This window comes from Drosophila persimilis, unplaced genomic scaffold (genome assembly GCF_003286085.1).
Source record: "Drosophila persimilis strain 14011-0111.01,24,50 unplaced genomic scaffold, DperRS2 tig00000191-arrow-pilon, whole genome shotgun sequence".
In the NCBI taxonomy this organism is placed as follows: Eukaryota; Metazoa; Arthropoda; class Insecta; order Diptera; family Drosophilidae; genus Drosophila; species Drosophila persimilis.
In genome coordinates, this window is record NW_020825298.1 from 10,153,993 (window position 1) to 10,181,991 (window position 27,999).

The 27,999-nt window shown below is 46.6% G+C and overlaps 1 protein-coding gene across 4 annotated transcripts in view; it reads left to right on the top strand.

Moving 5' to 3' along the window:
• Positions 1-27,999, top strand: part of LOC6589136 (nesprin-1) — a 112,511-nt gene that overhangs the window by 11,762 nt on the left and 72,750 nt on the right. For 3 of the 4 annotated variants that reach the window (XM_026988509.1, XM_026988512.1, XM_026988511.1), the window contains exons 2-7: positions 2,796-2,857; positions 9,714-9,986; positions 11,068-11,234; positions 11,298-11,574; positions 11,638-14,244; positions 14,838-27,998. In XM_026988509.1, the coding sequence (XP_026844310.1) occupies positions 2,796-2,857; positions 9,714-9,986; positions 11,068-11,234; positions 11,298-11,574; positions 11,638-14,244; positions 14,838-27,998 (16,547 nt within the window). Of the gene's footprint in view, positions 1-2,795; positions 2,858-9,713; positions 9,987-11,067; positions 11,235-11,297; positions 11,575-11,637; positions 14,245-14,837; position 27,999 lie in introns of those variants that run through there. The other variant, XM_026988507.1, reaches the window with a different exon arrangement.

The window sequence follows — 27,999 nt, forward strand, 5'->3', positions numbered from 1 at the left end:
GTGGCCAAAAATAAATGTACCCCGTTGATTAGTAAATATTTAGTAGGCCATAAATCATTTGTACTTTTGTGTTATTATTTTTCGTTGGTCAACAACTTTTATCAGCCAAAAAAAAAAAACAGCAAAAAAATGAGGTAATTGTTGCAACGATAAGAGGGGAATCCACTTGGCCATGTGATAAGGAAGGTATTTTATACGGGGTCAAGTCTAGCTACTAGACGACTGTCGGATTTGCTGGGGAGTGGACATACTTAGGTTCTAGATCTGATGGATCTGAGCTTCTACTCTAAACCAATAGTTATCCCATTCTATGAAGTTTGAGATATTTACGAGATATAGAACTGAGCTGAGAGCTGGGACAGGAGCCCGGTTCAACATAGTTCTACTAACGCTTTCTCCTCAGAATCTCTCATTCCCAGCTTTCGTAGAAATAATTATAGGGAAGGTCCAGCTTTTTGGACTTTATGACTGAATCACAGCACCATTTTCTCTCTATAAAGTTTTGGGTCGTCGTTCTGCACGTAAATTCTGGATAAATCGCAGTCCATTGGGGTTATTTTTACTTTTTGCCTAAGAAAGTAAAACGGAAGTTGTCTTGCCCCCTAGAGTACTTAATACAAAAACAAAAATGTGTCTTATAAAAGCAGGTCAAGCAAATACTATTAAAACCAATGAATTTGTGGAAATATTGTGGGGGAATTTGTAGTACGTGCCTATGAAGGCATAATTTAAATGAAAGCTTTACATAAAAGCAGATCCATTTAGATATTAGATATTTTGTTTCTAGTTACAGACTTAAGCAAGATTTGCTTTTTGAGAATCATTCGTCTCTGAACTCTCACACTGTCCCTGTCTTTAGGTTCAACTATTTTAGGTCTGTGTGGCCTGATGGGTTTATACCTAAAAGATATAGCTATAGACTTTATTTTTTGACATGAAAATGTCACATTTTAAAATGCCTGCACTTATTTATTATAGGTTGTATGGCACATAAAATATTTACAGACCATTAGGGAACTTTTATGCTGTCACAAACAACATTTAGTTTTGATTTGAATCTAGAACCTTGCCTCAAGTTCATTTTATTGCATAAATTGCAAAAGATATATCTCAAAAATACTTATTTCACATTAGAAATATTAACAAAAACATACATATATTTATACTCGTACATACGTGTGTATATTTTTGAGCGACTTTCAGTTGCTATTGCAAATTGTGGGCAACCTTGAACTAATTTCTATTTAAATAATCTTTTGTCAGGCAGTGAAAATTGCGTCACACCCGCATTAAATGAATGAATATTTCAATTCTACAAATACTCGAAAAAATAGAAATTTTCAGGATGATTTCGTAGCTTAAATTAATGATTGCAATTTGTGTTCTTACTTTGTAAATTATTTTGGTAATTGTCTTTCGATGGCCGTTATTTGGATTTATTTTGTGTAATAATTCGTATTCCAAACATTCTTCGTGTCTGAGTGTAGAAATTTTCCATAAATTTGTTATTTATTATGAGGAAATCTATTTTCGTATCGTAGTATTTTCCGTTGGCATGCGTTTGGCCCCTTGCCAGGGACCACGCACCCATGGGTCATGTCTTTGTGTTCCTTGGACATAAAGGGGCTTACATATGGATTGGCTATGACCGGACAGCTGCTGGCTGCCATTCCATTTCGACTGCACTTTTCCCCGCCCCGGGGCTGACTCTTCTCGATGTGTGTTTCGTTTCGTTTCGTTAATTGTTTACAAAATTGTTCATGTTTTTTAACGTTTTGTTTATTATTGCAATTTTTCGGCTCTGAAAATTAAATTGAGGTAATTAAACCACACACACAAGAAAGTATGGCTGGAAAATGTGGAGTAAATATTTGCTTTGAGCAAACGGTAGAAATATTCTGTTCTTTGACGCAGGCAAAGGGTCAACGATACTATTCGGAAATGCTCGATTATATTGTGTGGTTAATGGTTTATGGATGGCATATGAAAGATTTTCAAAATCACATGAATGATTCATTCGGGTGGAAAACTTTGAGTCGAGGCAGACGTGGATCTACAATAAGATATCCGGTTATATAAAAGTTTATATGCATTTGCATGACTCAAAACAAGCTAATCCAAGGTGTGATGCCAGAATTACCCATTCTATGCAGTATTTTCCAGTACAAGTCTCATTGGGCGAGAGCTATCGATCTACGAGTACATGCTGGACCCTAACAATCACCCTCTACTGCTAAGCCACGCTGGGAAAGAGGGAGGCGTGAGAGTCAGCCCTGAAAATTTGTATCTTTTCTTGATTCCAGCTATAATAATGATACAATCGCCTCGTTTTTTGATAGTCTATCAATGCTGAAGTCGATAAGAACCGCATTTATAATTCTTCAACCAAGATAAAAGAGTTTTCCTCCAGCAATGAAGGAAATAAAGGGTTAAACCGCGATAAAATCTCACCAAAAACGAAACATGATGTCATCGTGTTAATTTCCTTTTATTTGTTCAACTTAACTGATAATTCAATTAAAGCAAACATTAGCTACAAGCCAGCCCAGAGCAGGCAGGTACAAGTACCTTGTACCGCGTGCCGCGTACCGTGTACCTACTTGGAAATGTATCTTATCGGTTGTCTTTAGGGCTTGATATCTCGTTGTCATGTCTCCGTTTATGCCTTTTATGTACCCGTCGACGGACGGTACTTGTCTGACAATTAATTGCACATGCACCGCCCCGCCATTGGTTTTTTCTCTCTTTTTCTCTCATTTTCTAATGTTTTCCTTTTTATTTTCTTACCTTTGCAGAGGAGCAAGAACGTGTGCAGAAGAAGACATTCACTAATTGGATTAATTCATACCTACTGAAGGTGAGTCGTGTATCTATCTATCTATCTATCTATCTATCTCTGTATCCGTGTACCCATCGATTTTCTTCAAACGTCTCGAGTGTGCAAATGAATTTTGTCTACATTTTGTGGCATTGAAATTTGCATATTGATTGTTTAGATAAACGGAAACGTGAGAGGTTTTTTGGTCTCTGCCGAAAACCAAATAAAACTAAACTCGTAATCCGTAAAATAGGTTAAGGGGCGTGGCATTGTCCCCCCCATTTGCAAATGCAAAAAACGGTTTTCAAGCGTGATAAGCGTATTTAAGCATTTATTTCACAAATACTCATAATTATGATGGAAATAATGAGCACACAAAATTATTGTTCATATAATTTTGATGGAAATGATATGAAAAAAGCCTGACATTTGAAGGTCTTTGCTTTTGTCGACGCTGTCGATCTATAGAGGATCATTTTGTCGTTTTGGGGTTTTCATTTTTAAGTGAAAATAGTTTTCATTGGGCTTTAATTTCGGGTGGTAGGTGGAATATTTTGATGTACAAATAAGTGGGTATGTCATAGAGACCTCTAGATATGTTCATTCAGTCATATACATGTCTAGTTATGTTGTATCTTTCATATAAATGTCTACAAATGTTCTGTCTGACTGGCAAGTGCTGGTATTCGTTGTATCTTTCAAATAAACTTATAAGATATCACTATTTTAGTGCCATTTCGCTTATGGGAAATTTGCACAGCGAGTGAATGGTCTGGCATAAGATCTAGTACGAATTGGAATGACAGGAATGGAACGTAGACATAAAAATATAATTCTCCCCGTAGAATGCATCCCGCAAGGCTCTTTCTGCTGATGGATCTTCCTTATTCGTAACTTGTGGTGCAATAAATTCTCTACATCTTTTGTTTGGATATCCCCCTTTTGGTCATAACAGGGCCACGAGTTAGTACCTATTTTGGGGACTCTGTTCCTATGATCTCTATCAACTGTTTTGTTAAAGCGAAGCTGCTGCTTAAAGTCGAATCAACACCAGATCTTAGGGATCTGTGATCGGTTTAGAGTTTGAAATGATAAAAAAATACCATGTACCCCTCTATGCACCACTCTCTTCGTACTTCTTCTATGAGTTTGCTACTCTCTTAGCGAACAAGTACTTCTTTCATTAGCATATGAGTATGTGCAAACCTCTTCGTGTTGTGGCAAACATTTATCATGTCTTAAGCATATTCAAGACATGCCACAGCGCACAGCGTTGCGTTCTCCTGTGGTATTCTGCGGATGGAAGTCTTCCAAGAATAACTTTGAAGCACGCACCCAACTCGAGAACCAAGGCACTATGGGCAAAGATTCGATATCATTTCAAAAATAGCGACTTTAAAACTTTTATTTTGAATTTTGTCGTTTTTGTTCAGTGTTTTAAATTGGAATTTTTTACTCACTTTTTTTTATTTAATTTAATATTTTTTTCATTTTCTCTTAATATTAAAATTTAAGTTTAGTTTAAATTTTTGGTATTTTTTTGTTTTAATTTTTTTATTTTTTTTTTGTTTTAACTTTTTATCTTTTAGTTTTAAATTTTTTTTTGTTGTAGTTTTACCTTTTTTTCTTTTTTAATTTTGCACTTTAAATTAATGAGTTTTGAACGTTAATACAAATATTTCGCAATAACCGTAAAAATCTTAAAAAATACTACCATTAAGGCCCATGAAGTAAAAGGGTGAATTTGTGCCCATAGTGCAATGCAAGAAATTCCTCACAAGACAGACGCATATTTGTGCCTATGAAAAGAAACCACAACGACAGACAGACAGACAGAAAGAGAGGTGGAGAGGGAGGAAGAGAGAGAGAGAGAGAATGGCAGAAATCGACTGCTGTTTTTGAGACATGGCTAAAAGTAAAGTCAAGTCGTGGCTGCAACAAGAGAGTTGCATTAATATGTCGAACAGAGATAGTTCCGTTTCAGGCCACGGATTGCAATTGCCATTAACCCCAAGCCAGAAAGAAGCCCACGCGACCGCCTACTGACTTACTTTTACCCCAAAACCCGAACCCGAACCCCAGACCCCAGACCCAGGCCCGAGAGTGGATTTAATGCACTTTTTTTAGGCGTACCCGCAAGTCGCCGCCAAGTCGAGAGCCGCTGAAGAGTCGTGGAGACGTGTCAGAGTGAGAGCCAAGAGCCAAGAGCATGAGTGAGTGCCATGTTGCGTTTGTGTGTCTAATGTGTTATCTTTTAATACCAACGGCAATCTACAGACATGAACCGGCAATTTCTTGCACTGTAGTCGGGTGGGGAGGGGCGGGGGGGCTCTCAACAAAAACTGTTGCCGGCCGGCCGGCTGGTCCAATATGGTGGCAAAAACCAGTTCCGCCACTCGGATAAGGCGGCTTGCCAACTGCAACTGCAACTCGTAAAAGGAGCAACACGCACACACAGAAAGAGAGACCAGAGCCCGGCCCGGCTCGGCCTCTGCGAATGCGTGGGTCGCCCCTGATTGAAGTCATATTTCAGCCGCCTTCCAAAGGAGTCGACAACTCAAATCGACTCCAACATCGACAGATACATCGCGTAGATACTCGTACAACATCTACGACGGTTACGATACGGCGCGGCTTATGCAACATGCAAATGAGTCACATACGATTGTAATATGCATCATGACAACGGCAATTTGTTGATGTTTCCCTCCCTCTCCGCTCTCTCTCCTCCCTCTGCCTTTTTGCAATTGCACAACAATTGCTTAACACACACTTTTTATTTACATTTTGTTTAATTTTCAAGCCATAAATAACGTGGCACACAAACTTAACAAAAACATTGCCAATAAAACGTAATTTATTTAATTTGTATTTTTGCCCATTGAACCTTGTCAATTTGCATCTACACTTGGAGAAACGGTTTCAGAGTTTGAGTTTTTTTTGTAGGAGGTCCTAAGAGCTCTTGGCTCTATATTGGGTTTGAATAGTGATTTCTTATAATCTGGTGTTACATCTTTATGCATCTGAAATATGTTCCAATGACCTTCCTTTCTGTTGTTCAATTTTCCATAGAGAATAAGGAAATATCGGTATTATCGTAGTGTTAAAAGCAAACTTAATGAAGTAAAATTTGATATTTTCGACCCTAAATTCTTGATAAATTGCATTGAATCAAACAAAAACAAATAAGCTTTGGCCATTTTAGGGCTTTAGGGCAGCTCTATTCAACATAAACACTTTTTCTTTCGATCATTTTATCTGTCGGCAAAGCAAATCCTTTAATATGTGGTTTCCGAATACGATTTCATTTACTTTCGGTGACATTGAATTAAATTCCGATTGAACTTTGAATTTCTACTGCAGAAATGCTCCGAAAAAAGCACCTACAAATTAGTGACAATGTCTCTGTTTTGTTTCAATTAAAGAAAAGTATCGAATACGATTTGGTATTTTGGGTATTTCATTGCTTTTTTATGGACAGGACTTTATTTTACAAAAATCCTAAAAAAAACATCAAAACTTTATTAAAATGTAGAAATAAACGAATAAAACTTTATTTTAAGAAACGACTCTTAGGGTTCCTCACAGCTTTTAAGAATACATTTATCAAGAATTTGTCCATAAAAATTCCAACTTGTAATATTCCGGAAATATTTTTGCTGAGTGTGTGTCGATGCCACACATCTTCATCTATTCCCTCGTAGTTTTGTGTATCTTACAGATACACACTTGCCAGCATAGTTTAAATTGTTAATAGGCTGAGAGTCAAAGTTTGAATGGACAGAGACAGTCCCCAAAAAAACAACAACAACAAAAAAAGGCCCAGTTCAAGGTGAACGAGTTCTCGTGGGGTCTGTGGCGACCCAAAAAAAAACCCGCTCTGGACTCTTGTTTTCATAGAATTTGATTAAAATTGATTAGCTAATTTATACGGTTGAACATCCACATGAACGGACCCGGACCACAGCCACGTCATGGTCTGTTTTGTATGCCAAATTTTCGAGCGGGCCTCTTGTCATTTTTTACATTTTTATGACATAATTGATGGCAACGCCTCGACACGAGCTGTGCCGTGGATACAATAGTGGGTGCTGCCACTAGCCCCATTTCCATGGGAATTTATAGAAAATTGCAATCAAACTAAAGTGAAAGGATCCACACACACATTATGGCTGCTTAAATTAGAAAGGATTTCGCTTGTGTCTCCGTGAAAGTGGGCTACGGACTGCGTCTAGAGACGAACCATTTGTCAGGTTGTAAAATCTAATTGAGCTCTCGACAGGTGACAAGTGAAAAGGCCAGACCAAGCTTACATGTCATAAGACGGGAAAATGGTGATGGTTTTGTGGAGAGAATGGGTATTTATTACAGATTTTATGGAATCAATTGTAAATCCATTGGGAGATTGAAAGCATAGATCTAGGTTGTAGTTTATATATGGAAATAAAGTAGAACAGTTCCAAATGTATTGATTTAAGACTCTTTTATGGAGAATTCTTACAGATTCTGTGGATCATAGGTAAATCATTTGGATAACTATAATTATGGTGGAGAGCATTGTAAGTGAAGGCTGCTTCTAAGGCAGAGCATCTCTAAGATTTGGCAAAGGTGTTACCGGGTTACCACAAATACTCTCCGAAAGATGACCCACAATCAGTAACAACTCATCCAGAATCCAGAATAAGCGTGGGAGATCTGTTGTGACTCCTATCGATATATTCTACAATTAAAAATAATATATAAATAATACAAAATAAATATATCTCTCTATTATATAAAATAGTTTTGGGTAGTCGTCGTCGCCTGAAATATTGTTTTGGTTGGTTTTGGGGGGCTTTTTCTTCTAGTATAAATATATAGATTTATATAAATAAATATAGAAGTAATTTGGATATATTTTATACCTAAAAGAAATTATGTGGAACACTATTTTGAGGCCACCTTCGTTAAATCGTAGGTTCTTAAACGAACCATCGGATGTTGGACTGTAAATCGTTTCCTTTTCATGTTTTTGTTGCGTTTAATGTTGTTAAAAACTAAACTCGAATCTACCGGCAAAAACATATTCAATTTCAAAGAAAGAAAGAGTACCTTAGAAGATCACGTGAGATACAAACATAGTGATAGAACATAGTCCAGAGAATGAAAAACTTGGGGTACTTAAGTACTTATCACCTTAACTGGCGGTAATTATAAAGCTGTGGAGTTCTGACCAAGGCAGGCAGGCCATCTGTTTTACGATTAAACCCGTAAGACCCATTTTGATTCCATGTCCAGAGGGTATTAGGTGCCCGGGAGGGAGAGGGTACCCCTGGGCAACGACAACAAAATAGACAAAAACATTTATGACACCATAAATTCCCCAAAAAGAAAAGAAGGGAAATGGAAAAGAGGCGTGTGCTGCTTGGAGGAAGCATAGGAAACGGAAACATTGAAATTGATTTCGCAATGTCTGACTTCTGGAGTAGAATTCACACACACAAAAAAAAAAGAAGGAAAACTTTTCCCCGGTGGGGAAATGAAAACTTCAGCCAAGAAGGAACCCCACTTGTCGTTGGAGCTGTCGTTGTCATTGCTGGGGAGAAAACTTTTTTTTTTTTGTTGCAGCAACTATTTGGCCACAGAGAAAGAAAAAGCTCGATTAAATGCTACACTCAATTACAAAAGTATTTTCCAGTCATTCGCTTCGTGTGGTTTTGTTTTCTGTTTTCCGATGGCACTTCCGTTGCTGGCTGGGGCGCCCAGCCCCACACAATGGGGCGCCATTAACTTGCAGAAATTGCAATCTTTATTCTGCGGTGAAAATTCAAAGTAAATGCTTGCTCGTGCCTTTGGCCAATTTGTCGCAAATTATCGCCATGCCGAAACGCTAAACGATTTTAACTATTTTAATTGATTTAATTTTTTCCTGAATGTGCAGACGCTGACACATTTGATTGATTAGCTCAAGCAATGATTTTATGTAAAAGCAGCCGGCAGAAAACATCTTAAATTACCCAAAAAAAAAAAACCATAAAATGCTGCTTTCCTGCGGGCCATTAAGTCTGTTGATTGAGCCATGAATGCATATCGCGTTCAAAGTGCCATAGTGCACATCAAAATACTATTAAAAACTATACTAGAGGGCACTTGAAAGTGATTGTCGGGGCTACTCGACCTGTTTGTGGTGCACATTAAATGTAATCAGTACTTGAGGGTGAACAATTTTGATTAAAGGGGGAGTTGTGTGTTTTTATAGGTTTTAGGATAATAGTTGTGGTTAAGGAATGGTAGGGATGGAAAAAGCCATAATTTTATGTTTTAAAGGGTAGAGAAAGTAAGTTAGTAGTTTTTAATGAGTTCTTAAAACTTCCAGTTATGGAATTTTGGAATTTTTAGAGCAGAATATTAGGAATAGATGAGGAATTCGGAAAAACATAGGAAGAGAATAGGATGCACGCAATGACTGCACTCGAAAGTAGTCCCAAATGACACCAAGCTGAAGCTTGCTACGCGTGGATCTCGGGAAGAAACACTACTGACCGAGGGGCGCTGCTGCATGACACAGGACAGGACAGGAAAATTGGAACTAAACTGAATTAAAGAATCTAAGCTTGAATCTTAGCTTCAAATTGGAATACTTAGGAAGGGAAATGTGCAAAAATTAATCCAAGCATGCCCTAAACGGTTCGTGCAAGGAATAATTGGAATATACTTTAAGCAACAGTTCTGGAATTTATTCATTCTTCCATCAGATATCTAATAAATAAGATATAGAAGGTAGACGTGCAAATGATCCAAACGCCACCAAGCTGAAGCTTCCTACGTGTAACTTTTCTGTTGATGAAACCCCCCAAGAACCATTTCCTTTTTTCCACCTTGTACTCACCTCTTAACCTCGTTTCTTTATTTTCAGCGTGTTCCACCGCTTCGTATTGATGATTTAATCAATGATTTACGCGATGGCACAAAACTAATTGCATTGCTCGAAGTGCTGTCCGGTGAACGACTGCCCGTGGAGAAGGGCCGTGTACTGAGACGACCACATTTCCTTAGCAATGCCAATACGGCCCTGCAATTCTTGGCCAGCAAACGCATCAAATTGGTCAATATTAATCCCGCAGATCTGGTGGATGGGAGACCACCAGTTGTGCTGGGCTTGATATGGACAATCATATTGTACTTCCAGGTAACTATATCATATCTGAGTATACTATTACTCCATTTCCTATACACCAAACACCCACAAAAAGTGCACCAGTTTTGATCACACGATTGAGGAAAATTGGTTATTGCTAGTTGTACGTACACCGTTCTCACGAGGCTACCATCACCAGTAGAGAGATGTACACCCAACACCCCCACCACCACACATAAATGATACAAATAATTTGTCAACGTAAATTAACCCAATGAAAAATCTTCTTTTTCTTATATACTATTATACTATATTAAATCCCACACACAAGCTTCGTAAAAAGAGGCGGAAAAACTTAGTTGTAGTTATAAATTATGCGCCACAGGTAGGTCCAATTTGCTGTAAAACTCAGTCTCTGTCTAAATCAGCGGTGGGCACGTCCTAGCTGTTCCAAAGATCTTCGATAGCCGACACAGACAGAGGCACAACCAAAAAGGGCAAAGGAGAATGCCTGGGACTAGAAGTATTTAAAAAAAAAATACATGTCGTGTGCATGATGAGTCACATAGCAGCAAGACTCGAGAAACACAAGCAAATTATGCAAAGAAAATACCTAAAAACAGTAAACAAAAACAAAAAAACGAAATATATGTCATGTACATGATGAAGAGAACGCCTGGGAAACAAATACATGCCGTGTGCATGACCTTGCCGAAGCTCGAAGCTCAGTCCCGAGAAATCGAAGAACGAAACACATTTCGAGTGCTTTATGAGACGCGTTTGAGCATCACTCGAAACTTGGACAAAGGCTCGGTACCGATAATCCGAAAACAAAATACATGTCGTGTGCATAACAAAGAACATTGTTGGCCGACTTAAGAGTCTCCGATAGGGGTTGAACATAAAGCGAGCCGTGCCTACCGCTGGTCTAAATGTTATTTCTTGTTCTTGTGTGTCTTGTACATCGCCTCATATATTTTTGGTAGAGGTTTTCCCGTATTTTTAGTTGGTAGCCATAGTATCTTTTGAGGCACAACCATATCTTAAGTTTAACCATTGAAAACATACCCCCACATATCACAGCATTTGGTGAGACCCTTTCGCTAATCAATCTCTTGAATCCTACCCACAGATCGAGGAGAATAGCCGCAACCTAGAATATTTGGGTCATGGTATTGGCGGTTCGGTTAGCTCCCTCGACAGCGTTGGCAATCAGAAGCATGGCGACCTTAAGGCTGAGAAATGGAAGCAGGGAGCCAGAAAAACGCTACTCAATTGGGTGACAAATGCCCTGCCAAAGTGAGTAGAGAATTGTATATGTTTAATGCTGAATTGGTGTGTTAATTTGTATCCCATAAACAGAGACAGTGGCGTGGAGGTGAAAGATTTCGGCGCCAGCTGGAGAGATGGCGTCGCTTTCCTAGCCTTGATCGATGCCATAAAAGCGAATCTGGTCAATTTAGCAGAGCTAAAGAAGACCAGCAATCGTCAGCGTTTGGAGACAGCTTTCGATGTGGCCGAAAGCAAGTTGGGCATTGCCAAACTATTGGACGCTGAGGATGTGGATGTACCCAAGCCAGATGAGAAGAGTATCATGACATATGTGGCACAATTCTTGCACAAGTATCCCGAACCAAAGGTAAGAACAGTCGCCTAGCCTTTAAAGGAAACTCCTCTCTAATATTACCCGTTTTTATTCAAGGGTGCCTCACGCGATCAATCGCATGTTCAGCAAGAGGCGGACGAGCTGCGTCGCTTCTTGGTGGAGAAGACCACCGAGTATGAGCCCATGGTCATGCAGAGCTCTTTTCCACGTGATTTTAGTGAATATCTTCTGGCACGTTCAGAGGTCGATGCCCATTTGTCGGCATACAACCGCCTGAAGCAATTGATTGAGAGCCAAAGCGGTTTCCTGCAGGTCTCACATCAATCGTGGAATGAAATCAATGAGCTGTGGCAGCGCCTCCAGTACCAGATGATGTACTGGCTCTGGCTGTTGGACGCCGAGCTGCCCGGCGAGTTCGGTATCGTTGGCAAATGGCTGGCCGAAGCCGAGAAACTACTGATGGACAATGATATACCCAATGCCATGAATGAGGAGACGGCGGCTGTGATTAGCAGAAAGCTGGAAGAGCATAAGCTCTTCTTTGCCGATCTGCCGCGCATTCTGGCCATGTTCGACAATGCCAAGCGGTCGCCGTTGGCCCAGCAGGTGCCACTGGAGCAGCTGCGCAATATGGAGCGACGCCTGCAAGAGGTGGGACCAAAGGCCGCTGAGCGGCGCATCCGTTTGAAGTTCCTCGAGCACAAGTGCTGTCTGATTGCGTTCCTCAATCTCGTGGAGAACAAGATGCGCGGCTGGACTGGGAAGTACGGGCACGAGGAGAAGGTGGCCCAGCAGCTGGAGCAGTACAAGAACTTTGTGTCGCGCAACAAGATCTTCCAGGAGTTCCAAAAGGCCTTCGTGGACATGCAACAGGTCGTGGAAGAGTACAAGCGCGAGGGCAATGTGCCGCGCAAGGACATCAACGAGATCGATCGCTTCATGTACGAGACGGAGGAGCGCTGGAAGCGCGTCTCCATGGAGCTCAAGTGCTGCCAGAACTCGCTCGAAGAGGTGGTCAACTGTTGGCGTAGCTGGAATCAGCTGGCCCCCAGCTGCGAGGAGTGGCTGCTCCTCGCCGAACAGAAGGTCAATCAAAGCGAAGACGACCGTCTGGAGTTCTTCCAGGATATACCCGTGTGGAAGGACAAGTTTGATGCGCTGGCCAGCTCTGCCAATTATCTGATTGCCTCTTGCGAGGAGCCCATCGCCCAGCAGCTGCGTCAGCGCCATGGCGCTCTCGCCGACCGCTTTGAGCGTCTGTTTGCCAACACCAAGCAGTACATGCACGCGGGCGACATCATACGCTCCCGTCAGGAGTACAAGTCGGGCATTGAGCAGCTGTCCCGTTGGCTGCGTGGCGCCGAAAGCGTGCTGGATCAGCGTCAGGTGCTGGGCAACAGCGAGCAGATCCGGCAGTATGGCCAACAGCTACAGCAGTTGGCCAGCGAGATCGACGACAACGAGGAGCTGTTCAAGACCATCAGCCGCAACTTCCAGGGACTCATACAGGACTTGTCCCGCGATGAGGTGGACAAGATGATGAAGCTATTGAAACAGGAGAAGGAATCCCTAGTGCGCATACGCGCACAGCTGCCGGCCAAGCTGCATCTCTTCCATCAACTGCAGATCCAACAGGAATCATTGGAGGCTGGTCAGAAGGAGATCCATCAGTGGCTAAGCGAGGCCGAGCAGCTGCTGAGCACCCACAATCTTTCGGGCGGAAGGGACTCGATCAACGAGCAGCTGCACAAGCACAAGACATACTTTTCGCGCACTGTGTACTACCGTTCGATGCTGGAGAGCAAGAACAAGGTGTTCCAGAATCTACTGAAGGCCGTGGCATTGGATGACAAGATCGACACGGCGCCTGGCTCCCAGCAAATGCAGCAGCTGAACGAACGCTTCAACTATGTGATCCAGAATGCCCAGCAATGGGAGCAGCGTCTGGACGCGGCCGCTGGTGGCTGGAGCAACTTCAAAGATAACGAACGGGTGGTCAGCGAATGGCTCACCCAGGCCGAATCCATGCTGGTGGAGAAGCACATCGAATCGAAGACCACCATCGAGACACAGAAATACTTCTTTGAGCAGGTCAATGATCGCTGGATGAACGACCTCGTGCAATCCGCACAGCAATTGCTGACCACGCTGCCAGCCCAGGAGCAACCAGCGGTGGTGCAGAGCGTGGAGCAGCTGCAGTCGCGCTGGAAGAATGTCCTGTCGCAGGCACCGCTCCATCTGCTGAAGCTGGAGTTCCGTCTGGATGAGAATGCCTTCTATCAGTCGCTCAAGGATGTGGAGAAGGAGCTGCAACTGGAGCAGCAGGCCCTCAACCGCAACGAAGACGTCGACTCCATACTGCAGCGCAATCAGCAGTTTTTGGTGCAACAGGATGTGGTGCCACGGCTAGAGCGGTGCCTGCAGAACATGCAACGCCTGGCCCAGGCCCACAGACAGCAGCAGCCAGGGGACATCTCTCTGGATCAGGCCTACGACAACGCCCAAGCCCAGTGGCATTCGCTGTCCAACAAACTGGGGGATATGCGACAGACACTGCAGCAGATCCCAGCCCAATGGCAGGGCTACCACCAGAAATTCAACGAGATGATCCAATGGATGAATACCGTCGATCAGAGCCTGAAGAGCATTGTCAATGAAGTCAATACCATGGAGGAGTTTGAAAAGGAGAAGGTCGTCTTCCAGGTACGTTTTCCTTAGAATAATTACTATCATCCCTTTCATCCGTAAAAATATATTCTTCTCATTAACCATTATGCTTGCATTAAAGCTGAGGGAGCTAGTGGTAAATTAATATGCTTTCACATTTAAATATTACCTATTCGTAGCACAGTTCCTTTTCGGGGGCACATTGACATTCGCCAATCAATGTTCACGAGAGGCCGTTTTACAATGTATCGATCATTTCTGCGATTTATCGATTTACTGAGAAGATTTAGCAATTTATTGAGAAGCTTCGATAATTTTTTCGAATTTTTGATAACGTTTGCAATTTATTAATAATTTTTGGCGAATTATCAAAATATTTTGTATGGAAAATTATCTAAAGTTTTACGATTAATCGTAAACTCTATAAATGTATCGATGTTTGTAGTATTTTATGGTAATTCAGATGAATTTATGCCTCGTTGCGTACCACAGATGTGTTCTTTCACTGAACCGAAATTTGAACAGCCAAAAAACATCAATTTACGAATGTGCCCGAAGGGAACTAGTGGAACGAACAATGATACCCTTTTGTAATCCCTTACTTATCAAATGTTTTGTTCTTTCAACAGCGAATCTGCCAGGATGCAGACAACAAGCGCGAGGACATGAAGTGGCTGGTCAAGACGCTCGACTCTCTGCTCAGCTATGCCACCGAAGATGAGGCCAACCTGGAGCAGAAGAAGCTGGAAGATCTAATTGCCCGCTACAAGAACCTCATACCCACCATTGAGATAACTATGGTCAAGACGGAGGTGTTCTCCAAGTGCTACACCTACCGTCGCGAGGTGCACGAGGTGGTGTGCCTGTTGAGCAAGGTCAAGGACCAGACAGCCAATATCCCGGCGCCGGATAGTCTGGAGCGTGTGAACCGTTTGATTGAAGAGCAGCAATATGCCATCAATCAGCTGGATCATCAACGGCCGCACATCATGTCCATGCTTCAGCGTGGCCGTGATCTCAGCAAGGATGTGCACGCCCCGGCATTTGTCAATACCGAGGTCAAGAGTCTGGAGACGGGATGGAACCAGGCCTACACACAGACCTCCGACAAGCTGCAGGCACTTAAGGGCACCCAGGCCGTGTGGAGTGAGTTTGTGGACCAGAAGAACGACATCTTCTCCATGCTGCAGACGGCCGAAACTGAGCTGCGTGCCCTGACACCCCTGCAGACGGATCCGAAGAATGTCAGCCAGGATCTAAAGTCCAAGCGGGATCTGAATGTGCAGCTGCAGCAGGCCTCGCATCAGCTGCTGCCCAAACTGCATGCTCTCAAGTCGGAACTGGCTCCGTTGGCTGCGGCCGACAAGCGTCCCATACTGGAGAAGGAGGTCACCGAAGTGGAGAAGATGTTCTTCAATACGATGGAGCATGTCAAGGATCGCGTTGGCTACCTGGAGGACTACAGTGCCAAGTGGAACAACTACAAGACGCGTCTCGCCGAGCTGCAGGAATGGGCCAACAAAGTGGCGCCCAAGAACATCGAAGCCCTGCAATCGGAGGACCTCACACCCGAGGAGCGTGTGGTCAAGGTGCAGGGCTTCAAGCGCGTCCTTGGGGAGCGCATGAAGCAGCTGGATCTACTCGCCGCCGATGCCTCCGAATTGGCACCGAAAGAGGGCAACATTGCCGAGGCGAAGCGTCTAAAGGGTGAGATCTCCAAGCTTCAGGAGGTGCTCAGTGCGATCAATCGCAATGTGGACCACCAGGCACAGGCCGTGCAAGAGGATCTCATCAACTGGCAGCAGTTCCAGGCCGGCCTACAGCAGATCAAGCCCGCGGTGGAGCAGAGCGAAGTGAAGGTAAATAATGTAGTTTCTAAGCCCCAGACCCTTGAAGAAGCCGTTGCCATGCAACAGAATGCCCAACAATTTGAATCACAATGCCAGGAGCAATTGGACAAGCTCCATGGCATCTCGAACATCAGTCATAAAATGTTGTGTAAAACGAATGCCCCCGACGAGCTGGATGCCATGCACTCGCGTTGGTCCGCCGTCCACGAGAATGCCAAGCAGGCGAGCGCCAAGCTCGAAAAGTTGGTGGGCAATTGGAAGTCCTTCGATGCCGATGCCGGCAAGCTGGAGGATTGGATTGGCCAGGGCGAACAGCAGATGGCCAAGCGTCCGGCTGTGCTGAATACTCCGCACATTGACAAGCTGGAGAAGGAGTTGGTCAAGCTAAAGTCCTTCAACAACGAGATCTCTCAGCAGCAGGCCAAACTGGTGGCCCTGGGACAGAACGCCGATCAGATTAGTCTGCATTTGGCCCCCGAGGGTGCCGCCGCGCTCAAGGATCGCGTGAACCAGATGAAGGGTAAGCTGCAGAAGCTGTCGGAGGCCACGAGGGGTAACATCAATGAGGTCTCCGATGCCATTATCTCGAGGCAGGACTTTAACGCGAAGCTCGTGAACTTTTCCAATTGGATGGAACAGCTGAGGAATCAGGTCACACAGGTCGAGGAAATCAATCCGGAGCGCGTGGAGACGAGTCTGCATGTGATCCACGCTCTGATGCAGGAGCATGCGGACAAGAAACCCAGCTTTAATGCCATCTACGATGAGGTCAAACAACTGGCTTTGGGTGCCACACCCGAGGAAACGAACGCCCTGAATGATGCCTATACCGCTCTGGTGGTCAATTACCAGAATCTGGAGACGAATATGCTGCAAAAGAAGGCGGCCCTGGAGAAATGGACAGAGCTGTTGGGCTGGAAAAATGACACGGAATCGCATCTGAATTACTTGAAGCATCAGTTGGATAAACCCGAGGGACCCGCTGCGGAAGAGTTGGGCAAGGTTATCCAAGAGATTGATTCCTTGGGTCAGGGCATTAGCTACTGGAAGGCGCAGGCCAAGGAGATTGATGAGAATCCTGCCATCCAGCTGCGTGATGCCCTGTCGCGTCGTCCACTGATCGCCACACAAATTGTCAACGATGTGGAGAACAAATTGGAGAATCTCAAGCTCCGATCGCAGAACCAGCAGCAGCAGCTGCAGCAGATGACAGTCCGCAAGGACAAGTTCCATGCTCTGGAGCACAACTTTGGTCAGTCGCTGCAGGAGAACCGGGACAAGCTGCAGGCGATACTCCGACAGCAGCCCACACTCCACAACATTGATCAGATCATAGCCGATTTGGTGGCACTCAATGAGGCCCTGAAATACCAGGCAGATCTCAAGAACCGCATACACGACGAGGGTTCGCTGCTGATGCGCGAGGACATAGCCAGCATGCCGGCCATCCAAGAGAGCCTCTTGGTGATGGACAAGAACTATGATTCGCTGCAGAATGAAATCGCCGAACGCATACAGAAATACAACCTGATTAGTCAGGCCTTGAGGGAGTATGCCGAAGCCAAGGATAAGTTCTCCAAGGAGCTGAAGAAAGCGGCAGATCTGTTCAACGCCATACCACAACAGCCACGTGATGAAACGGAGCTGCAGCAGGCCTCGGAGAAGACACGCAAGACCCTGGAACAGCTGAGGAAATCCAAGCTAAGTCTGGATGAGCTCGAGCGACGTGGCAATAATGTGGGAAAACTGTTTAGCGCCATTGGCGAGCCCATACCCCAAGAGGTGCCACAGGAGGTGACGGCCGCCAAGCAGCAGTGGCAGGACCTGCACGACAAGACCGCCAAGAATGCGCATGTCTACGAGACGGAAGCGGTCATTTGGTCACAAATAGAAGATGCCAAAAAGGACCTGCTGCCCTGGCTAAACGAAACCAATCAGGGTCTGTGCGATGCGGCAGACAATTCCATAGAAATCGAGTTTGCCCCAATGCGTCTGAGTAAATACCGAACGGAGCTGCCTTCCTATCAGGCTTTGAAGGATACCATTGCAGAGAAAACCAAGGATTTGGGCGGCAATTCACCCGCTCTGAACGCACTCAATCAATTGTTGGATGAGCAGTTCGCCGAGGTATCCAACAATGCCGAGCGCTTGAGTGCCATTACCACATCGTTTAATGATCAAGAACAAGAGCTGCGCAGACGCTCAAAGGTGGCAGGGGAACAGGTCAGTAAGCTCCGCGAACAGCTCATCAAATGCGACGACATGTCGGGGGATAACAACAAGATCATGGAGCGTCTACTCCAATGTCGTGCCTTGCGCAAAGATCTGGATGAAAGCGGCAACGAGATTGACAATATCAAGCAAAAGGTGGACGAACTGCGCAACCTGTATCCCACATTCAGTGAGTCCATTATCCCCAAGGAACTAAACAACGTCCAGAAACGCTACGAAGGCGTGGACTTGTACGCCAAAAAGATTGAGAGCTCGCTGCTGCAGTTCCTCAAGAAGTTCCATGCGGATAGGGTGGGCATGCTGAAGCGTATCATAGCCACGCAACGCGAGAAGGTGGCCTGGTGTCAGCCAGAATCATCGAGCGACAAATACAATCTGGACGTTAAGAAATCATCGCTGCAGGAGGTCGGCAAGAGCATTGACGAGTGCAAGGCCAGATATGCAGAGACCTTGAAATCTTTGGAAATGCTGAAGGCTGTGGAGTCCCCACAGAACCTACAGGAGCTCTCAAAGGATGCCCAGCTGCTGGACAACGATATGAAGGCCTTGCAGGATAGCTTTGACCAGATCAAGGGCATACTCGACGAGAATGTGGATCTGTGGTCCCAATACGAGCAATCGAATGAACAAATATCCAATTGGTTGCGCGATGTGGAGGGACGCGTCAAGGCGGAGACCAGCAGTCAAGTGAATCTTCCAGAAGTGCCACAGAAACTGCAGGAGCTGGCCATCCTACAGCAGGATGTCTTGGCCCACGAGCCGATTATCCAAGGCTTGGAGCAGACCTCTCAACAGCTGATTGAAAAGAATCCCGAGGCAAGGATTGGACAATTTGTGCAGCACCTAGTGCAGCGTTATCAGGCCGTCAGCAAGAGTCTCAATGGATACATTGACAAGATACGCAGTGCACAATTGTCCAACACAAACTTTGCCAAGGCTTCGAAGGACTTCAATGAGTGGCAGAGCGATGCCAAGATTGAGTTCCAGGAACTGGCACGCATGGGCTCCCCCGGATCCTCTTCGGCCACGGCCCAACAGCTGCAGACGATCAAAAACTACATCAAAACCCTGGATAATGGTCAGATATTGCTGAACAATGCAGTGGATATAGGCGAGAACTTGTATCCCGTGGTGTCGCCAGAGAATCGTGAACGCATTCGCGCGGATCTGCGACAGATGAGGGAGAAATTCGACTATCTGCGAGATGAGGCGAACGCTTTGATGCAGCAGGTGGAGGGTGTGCTCATACAAAAGACCTCCATCGAGGAGAGCTACACCCAAGTGTCGCACTATCTGAATGAATCGAGGGCCAAGGTTACAGCTGGGGATGAACTCTATCCCACTTTGGCCACTAAGAAAGCAGCCCTGCAGAACTATAAAACGCAACTGCAGGAGATTACGCTGCACAAGAATGCCCTGAAGCAGCTGCACGACAAGGCGGTGACTCTCTGCGATGATGAGTCCGAAAGAAAGACGGATGAGTCCATTCAGGAGTATAATACTTTGTCCAAAAAGATTTCCGATCGTATCGGTACCGTCTCCAATCAAGTGACCAAGCATGAGGCCTACGATCAAGTGCTGGAGAAGGCCCAGGACTGGTTGAACACCATCAAATCAGAGGCCATAGACATCCTCAATGAGACCACATTCGAAAAAGAGGGAGCCGAAGAGAAGCTGATTGTTGTGGAGAATCTGTTGCAGCATAAGCCCGAAGGAGATTCGATCTTTGATACGTGCCACAAGCTGCTGGAGACTGTACTAAAACAGACGCATCCCAACGGACATCCTGCCTTGCTGAAGGGCTTTGAAGAGCCAAAGCATGCGTGGGAGGAGTTTATGGTTTTGTGTGAGGATTCGTTGGTGAAACTCAAGCAACTCTGCTCGAAGTGGGACGAATTCGATTCGATTATCGAAGACCTAGACAACTGGATGAAGAATGTTGAGGCTGTCGTCAAGAATCAGAGCCTCAAGAGCACTGCGGAGGCAAAGAACGCACATCTGAAGCAACTTCAGGACATTTCAAAGGACATTGAACGTCGTGGCTCGGCCATCAATGAGCTGATGGATCAGGGTCGTGAAATCGAGGGGGAAACCGACTTAAATCTGAAACTCTCGCGCTTGAACACACGCTATCAGACGCTCAAGAACCTGTGCAAGGAATCGATTGCAAAGTATGTGAATTATGTAAAAGATCATGAGAGTTTCGACCAGGATTTCGAAGCGTTCAAAGAGAGTCTGTCCCGTTCTGTGAATGATCTGTCGAAGGCCAATGAAATCACTGGCGATCAGAATGTGCTCCAGGAACAGCAGAACAAACTCCGCGAGATGTCAGACAAACGCATCTCGGATTCGACTCTCTTTGAGGGTCTAATCGATCGCGGGGAGAAGCTGTACGGCCACACCAGTCCCGAGGGCCGTGAGATTATACGCCAACAGTTGCGTTCGCTACGCACCTTGTGGGATAATTACACGGACGATTTGAATGCGGCCACCCAAAAGATTGATCAGTGTCTGTTGCAGTTCAACGAATTCAGCATTGCCCAGGATCAGTTGACCAAATGGTTGAAGGATGTGGATAAGGCCATGCAGAGCCACACGGAGCCAAAGACCACGTTGCAGGAGAAGCGCGCCCAGTTGCAGAATCATAAGCTGTTGCACCAGGAGATCACCACTCACAATGTCCTGGTGGACAATGTGTGCGACAAGGCACAGTTACTGATTGATCAGATCAAGGATAACTCCTTGAATATCTATCTGCATTCGATTAAGGAACTGTTTCAGAATATTGTCCAAAAGTCCGATGAGATCTTGCACAATCTAGAGGACTGTGTGCAGAGGCACAACGATCTAAACAATGGTCTGGCCTCGGCCAAGACCTGGATATCGAATGAGAAGGCCAAGCTCCTGGAGTGCGATGATGCCTACGGCGAGAAGGCGGACATTAAGCGAAAGATCGAAACCCTGGGACAGCTGGCGCAGAACAAACCCCAAGCCATGAAATTGATAAACGATATACGTCTGCAATTCGACAATGTGAAGCCCACAACCTCCGAGAAGGGTAACGAAGTCCTAGACAAGGAATTAGATGAACTGGAGGTCACTCTTAAGTCCCACTTTGATGACATCGAGGGCATAGAAGGAAAACAAAAGGATGTCCTCGCCCAATGGGATAAATTCGAGAAGACCCTCGAGGAACTGACCAAATGGTGTCGCAATGCCGAGGCCGTGTTCCGCGAGCAGCAGCTCCAGTCGACGCTGCACGAGAAGGTCGAACAGTTGGAGAAATACAAGATCCAACGCGAATTGATACTCCAGAAGGAGCGAGAGATCGATGCCTTTGGCGATGCCGCCCATTCGCTGCTCAACAATTGCGGGGCCGATCGTTTGAAAACCCTGACCACACAGATCACGAATCGTTATCAATTGCTGCAGGTGTTGAGCAAGGAAGTGGTCAATCGTTGGTCGAATCTCGTGGACGATCATCAGTTCTATCAGGACAAGTATAATGAGGTTGATCTGTGGCTGAAGCCGATTGAAGTGCAACTGGAGAAGGTGCTGCTCAAGGATGAGCAGGAGCACAACATATTGCAGGTTCTTTTATCCGAAAAAGAACAGGCAGAGAGTCTCTTCGGTGCACTCAATGGGGCTGGCGAGAAGGCTTTGCCGGAGACTTCGACTCAGGGACGAGAGAAGATCAGAAAGGACCTGCGTGACATACGCGATCGTTGGGACAAACTGGACGAGGGCATTCGTAATCTAGAGAAACGACAAGAGGCCCAGGGCGTCCAATTGACCAGCTATCAGGATATCCTCAATCAAACGGTCAACTGGTTGGATCAGGTGGAAAAACTACTAAACAATGAGAGCCCCGCTACGTGGACAAGTGCCCAGGAGATACGCTCCAAGCTGTACAAATACAAGGCTACCAATCAGGACATCAACTCACACAAACGCATCGTGGAGGCAGTCAACGAGAAGGCAGCTGCCCTGCTAGGAAGCTCTGCCCCACCAAATGCCGATGATATAGCCCAAGCGGTGACGGAAGTGAACAAGCGCTACGATCAGGTGGGACAGCAGTGTGCCCAGCTGGTCTCCGATCTGGATGCAGCTTTTGAGGTCTACCAACAGTTTAGCGAACTCCAAAAGGCTCAACAGGACTACCAGAAGAATCTGTGGGATCGTCTTACGGGCTACTCGGATTACTCCGGCAACAAGGCGGCCCTGCAGGCGCGTCTCCAGAAAATCAACGAGATCCAGGACGCCCTGCCCGAAGGTGTAGCCAAACTGAAATCTTTGGAAGAACACATCCAAGCAAATGCCAGCCACATACCCGCACGATCAAAGGAGGCCATGGCCAGGGATTTGGCCAATCTACATGCAGACTTTGAGAAGTTTGGTGCGTCGTTGAGTGATGTCAAGAGCGGTCTGGAGAACCGTCTGCAGCAATGGAACGATTACGAGATCAATTTGGATCGTCTGATCAACTGGCTGGGAGAGGCAGAGAATGCACTGAAGAACTATAACCTCAAGAACTCATTCGAAGAAAAGGAGGAACAACTAAATCGGTTTCAATCTTTGGCCCAGAGTTTGCGTCAAAACGAATCGGACTTTGATAAAATGAAGGACGATACCTCGGAGCTGGTGCAGAGCTCAGGCGAGACGAGGATTGCCGTGAATGTACAGCTGGTATCCTCGCGTTTCCAGTCCATCCAAGCCACAGCCAAGGAGATCCTGAAGAAGTGCGAGCAAGCTGTTCAGGATCATGGCCATTTCAATGATAAATACAAGCAGTGTGCCAACTGGTTGGCCCAGGCCCAAGGACGATACGACGACTGCTGTGATTTGTCCGCCGTGGGATCCCGCGATGATCTATTGAAGAAACAGATGGTTATCCAGGAACTTCTGGCCCAACAGCCCACGGCCACGCAGCTGCTGCACAGCACTGTGGAGCTGGGGGAGAAATGTTATGGTTCCACGGCCACCGAGGGTCGCGAGGCCATTCGCAGCCAGCTGGATGACTTGACGTTCGATCAACTGTTTGACAACATTGCCATTACGGCGAGGAAAATCCAGGATAAGATTGCCAAGTGGTCAGGATTCGATGAGATTGCCGACAGCCTAAAGTCCTGGCTGGAGGAGACAGAGAATGCTTTGCCAGCGGACATTGAACTGAAGACCACGCTCGACGAAAAGCGCACAAAACTGCAGACCTACAGGGATGTACTCAATGATATTAACAACCATCAAGTGGAGGTGGGCAATCTGCAAGAGATTGCCGCAAATCTTCCCGAAAAAACAGAGCATGTTGATGGAATCCTTAAGGATATAGCCGAACGCTTTGGGAAGCTACAGAAGCGCGGACAATCCTTTGTGGAGCGCTATGAGGGCATCGTTAGTGCCCATCAGCAGTACTCGAAGGCGGTGATGGATGCCCAGGAGTTCATTGATGCCACCCTCAATACGGTTCATTATTGGGGTGATTTGGAGCTGGAACAGATCTCCCTGCACACGAATCTGGATCGTTTGAAGAACCTCAAGGCTAGTCTGGCCGATGAGTTTCCTCGCGTGGATCAAGTGCGTGCTTTGGGCGAGAAGGTCATCCCCGGTACCGTGGATGTGGGTCAAGTGAATATCAAGTCCCAGATCGATACAACGCAACAGGAATGGGAGGGTCTCCTTGCCGCCATTGGCTCCACCATCGAGGGTATAGAGTCGCGTCTCCAACACTGGTCGGAATACGAACAGTTGAGGGATCAGTGTCTCGCATGGATACGCGATACCGACAACAATCTCCATGCCATTGATCTGAAGGAAGATCTGCCCAAGAAGCGCACACAATTGGATGCTCTGAAGGCACTCCAAGGCGATGTGAGGGCCAAGGAATTGGAAGTGGATAATGTCACAGAGAAGGCACAGACTCTCCTCAAGGGTCATCGGTCTTCGGGTCCCGAATTGGTCGCGAAATACCAGCAGATCTTCCACAAGGTGAAGGAACTGAACAATCGCTGGCAGCAATATGTCTCCACGCACGAGGACTTTGATAATTCCTTAAACGATTGTACGTCCTGGATCAATGACATCAAGGAGAAGCTCGACTACTGCTCGGACATGTCGTCGATGAGCCAAAAAGAACTGGACAAGAAACTGGCCACTATTCAGGATGTCATACTCCTCAAGGATGAGGGTTCTGCGCGCGTCTTGAAGATCTTGGAACAGGCCCAACATGTCCTGGCCAATACAGCGCCAGCTGGCCATGAGGCCATCAACAGGGACCTCACCGATCTACAGGACCTGTGGTCTGGCATTGCCCTGCGCATAATGGATGTGAAATCGAATCTGGACGACTCGATAACCCAATGGTCGGGCTTCCTCGATCAAGTGCAGAATGTGCGCAAGTTCAACGAATGGTTGGAGGCTCTCTTGAAAGAATTACTGGAGAATCAGACCACAATGACGGAAAAGCGAGCACAGCTCGATCGCGTCAAGTCCACGGAGGAGAAGGTGCGCGTGGAGAAGATCGATGTGGACGCATTGAAAGTACAGGCCAAGGAAATGATTGCCAGCGGGCAGCAGAGTCAGGCGGCCTACCAGGCCCAGAAGGTGTTGGACAACTTCGATGAATTGTTTGGGAAGACACAAAAGCTGCTGTCGGACCGTCAGGATCAGTACAGGGATCATCGTTTGTTCAAGGAGGCATACGATGATCTCGTTAGCTGGATAGGTCGTGCCCGGGAGAAGTTCCCCGCCCTGAAACAGAGCAGCTTGAGCGACAAACTGGCCATTGAGAATGCTGTTCAGGCCACAGAAGCCCTGCTCAATAAGCAGGCCCAAGGGGAACTGTTGGTCGAGCATCTAGTGCACACGGGCGAAGTGGTGCTCGCGAGTACCTCCACGCAGGGACAGGAGATCATACGGAATGATATACGCGCCCTGCGCGACAGCTTTGAGAGTCTGTTCCGTGAGATCAATCAGCAGAAAGAGAACCTAGAGGTCACCATGGTTCAGTGGCGTGCCTACAAAGAGGAGTACGAACGTCTCATGGAATGGCTGCAGCAGATTGATATACTGGTCAAGAATCACAAGCTCAATCTGTGTCCCAATCTGCCGGACAAGGAGAAGCAGGTCGCAGACATGAAGGATGTGATGTCGCGACTGGAGAAGGGCAAAGAAGATATTGATCGATTCAATGCCTCGGCTGCCAGTCTCCTCAAGTCCCATCTGGATACTTATGTGAACAACCAACTGCGGCACCTGAGCTCTGTCTATCAGGTCCAAGTAAATCTGGCCAAGGATGTGCTGAAAAAGGTCGAAACGAACCGAGATCAGCATCGCGAATACGACTGCAACATGCGGTCGGCCAAGGACTGGATAGCCCATGCCAAGACGGCCATTCAGTCGGCCGGCGATGGTGCTGGCTCCAAGGAGGCCCTCCAGCGCCGCCTCGAACAGATTCAGGACCTGATACGCAACCGGGAAGTGGGTCAAAATCTGGTCCACACGGCCATCAATAATGGTGAAAAGATTATACGCAACACGCGCTCGGATGGCAGGGATGCGATCAACAGCGAAATGAAGGAGCTGCAAACGGAGTGGGACAGACTTGTGAAGAAAATGTCCAATGCCAAGGTCCAACTGGAGACGAACCTACTGCAGTGGGCGGACTACAGCTCCAGCTACACGCAGCTGCAGCAATGGATCACCGACAGGGAGGCGAAGCTCCAGCAGGCCTGCGAGCAGAAGATTGTCAAATCAAAGCGGGGACAACCGGGTCTCAGTAGTGGCCTGAGCGAGCGCAAGGCCAATCTCCGACAGACGAACAACATTGTCCAGGATATTGTGTCCTTCGAGCCGATGATCCAGTCGGTCGCGTCCAAGGCTTCCGATTTGCAGCAAGGAGCCCCAGCCACAGAGATATCCGACAAGTACGAGAATCTCACAAAGCAAGCCAAGGATCTCTATGAGAAGCAGAAGACAACCATCGAGAGCTACCAGTCGCTGATCGATGCCGGCAATGACTTTGCCACATGGCTGCGCAATGCCAAGGAGCGGCTAAGCAAGTGCTCCGAGCCGACAGGCGACAAGCAGGCGCTCGCCGAGAAGACCCACCAGCTGAAGATCCTCCAGGGCGAAGTGCCCGAGGGTGCGCAGAAGCTAAAGAATGCCCTGGAGCAGGGCGAGATTGCCTGCCGCAGTGCGGAGCCCGAGGATTGTGAGATCATAGAGCAGGAGGTGGCCCTACTCCAAGAGGAGTTCGATGCATATGTGGAGGCCTTGAACAAGGCCAAGGACTACCTGGAGGTGGGAATTGTTAAGTGGTCCGACTACCAGGATCAGTACACCGAAGCCCTGGAGTGGCTGAGCAAAACAGAGGCTCTGGTACAGTCCTACAACAAGTTGCAGGATAGCCTCACACAAAAGAAGGTCGTCCTCGAGCAATTCCAGGGACATTTGCAGACCCTCTTCGACTGGCAGAAGACCCTCGATCATTTGAATATGAAAGCCCAAGTGCTGCTGGAGACCTGCTCCGACACGCGCATCAGCAATGCCATCATGCAGCTGACGACCAAATACAACGCCCTGTTGACCCTGGCCAAGGAGGTGATGCGTCGCCTGGAGATGCACTACCAGGAGCATCAACAGCATCACTCCCTCTACGAGGAGTGCCAGTCGTGGATCGAGAACACGCGCGAGAAGCTGGCCGACTGCGAGCACATACCCAGCACCCTGAATGAAGTCCAGATCAAACTGAACACCGTCAAGAATCTCCGCCAAGGCTTCGAGACGGGTCAGAACAAGCTGCGGTATCTGCTGGAGCTCAAAGAAAAGGTGATCATGAACACGGAACAGAATGGTGCGGCCAAGATTCAAGAAGACACCGAGGCCCTCAAGCAGGACTTTGATAAGCTGCTGGTGGATCTTAACGAAGTGCGCCAGAAGTTGGCCAACCGCTTGGCCCAGCTGGAGGAGATCTTCAAGCTGTACAAGATCCTTATCGAGTGGCTGGACGAGACCGAGCCCAGTGTCAAGGCCAGCGATGAGTATCTCAATGATTTAAGCGAGAAACGCGCTGCCCTCGAGAAATTCCGCGTCATCCAGCGTGATATCAACGGACACAACGACATTGTGGAGAAGATCAATCTGCGTTTGCGTGAGGACAATAGCCTGGATGTCAACGACTTCCAGCCGGGTCTCGGCAAATTCGAGAATCTTCAAGGGGAGGTCAACAAGATCATAGAGTCCCTGGAGAACCAGGTCAACAGCCACGAGAAGTACAAGCAGGCCTACAATGAGCTGCAGGACTGGCTGCGTCGCACTCGCATCGATGTGGAGCAATGCGCCGACTGCCATGGCGAAAAGGATCAGGTGGAGAGTCGTCTTAATCGATTGGGTGACATACAGGCCACCTCTCTGGAGGGCAAATCCCTGCTGGATGCCTGCGAGGAGCTCAGTCAAGCAGTCATAGCCACCAGCGGCCGCGAGGGTCAGGACAATGTGGCGCAGGAGATCAAACACTTGACTGCCGAATGGGAGACCCTCCAGGCAATGTCGCGTGATGCGCGCAGCAGTCTGGAGGCCTGCCTCAATGCCTGGCAGACCTTCCTGCAGAAGTTCAACAAAATCAATCTGTGGATCGAGACGATGAGCAAGCGCGTTACCAAATCACAGGAAGCCGAAAACAAAACCACCGAAGATTTGGTTAATGCCAAGG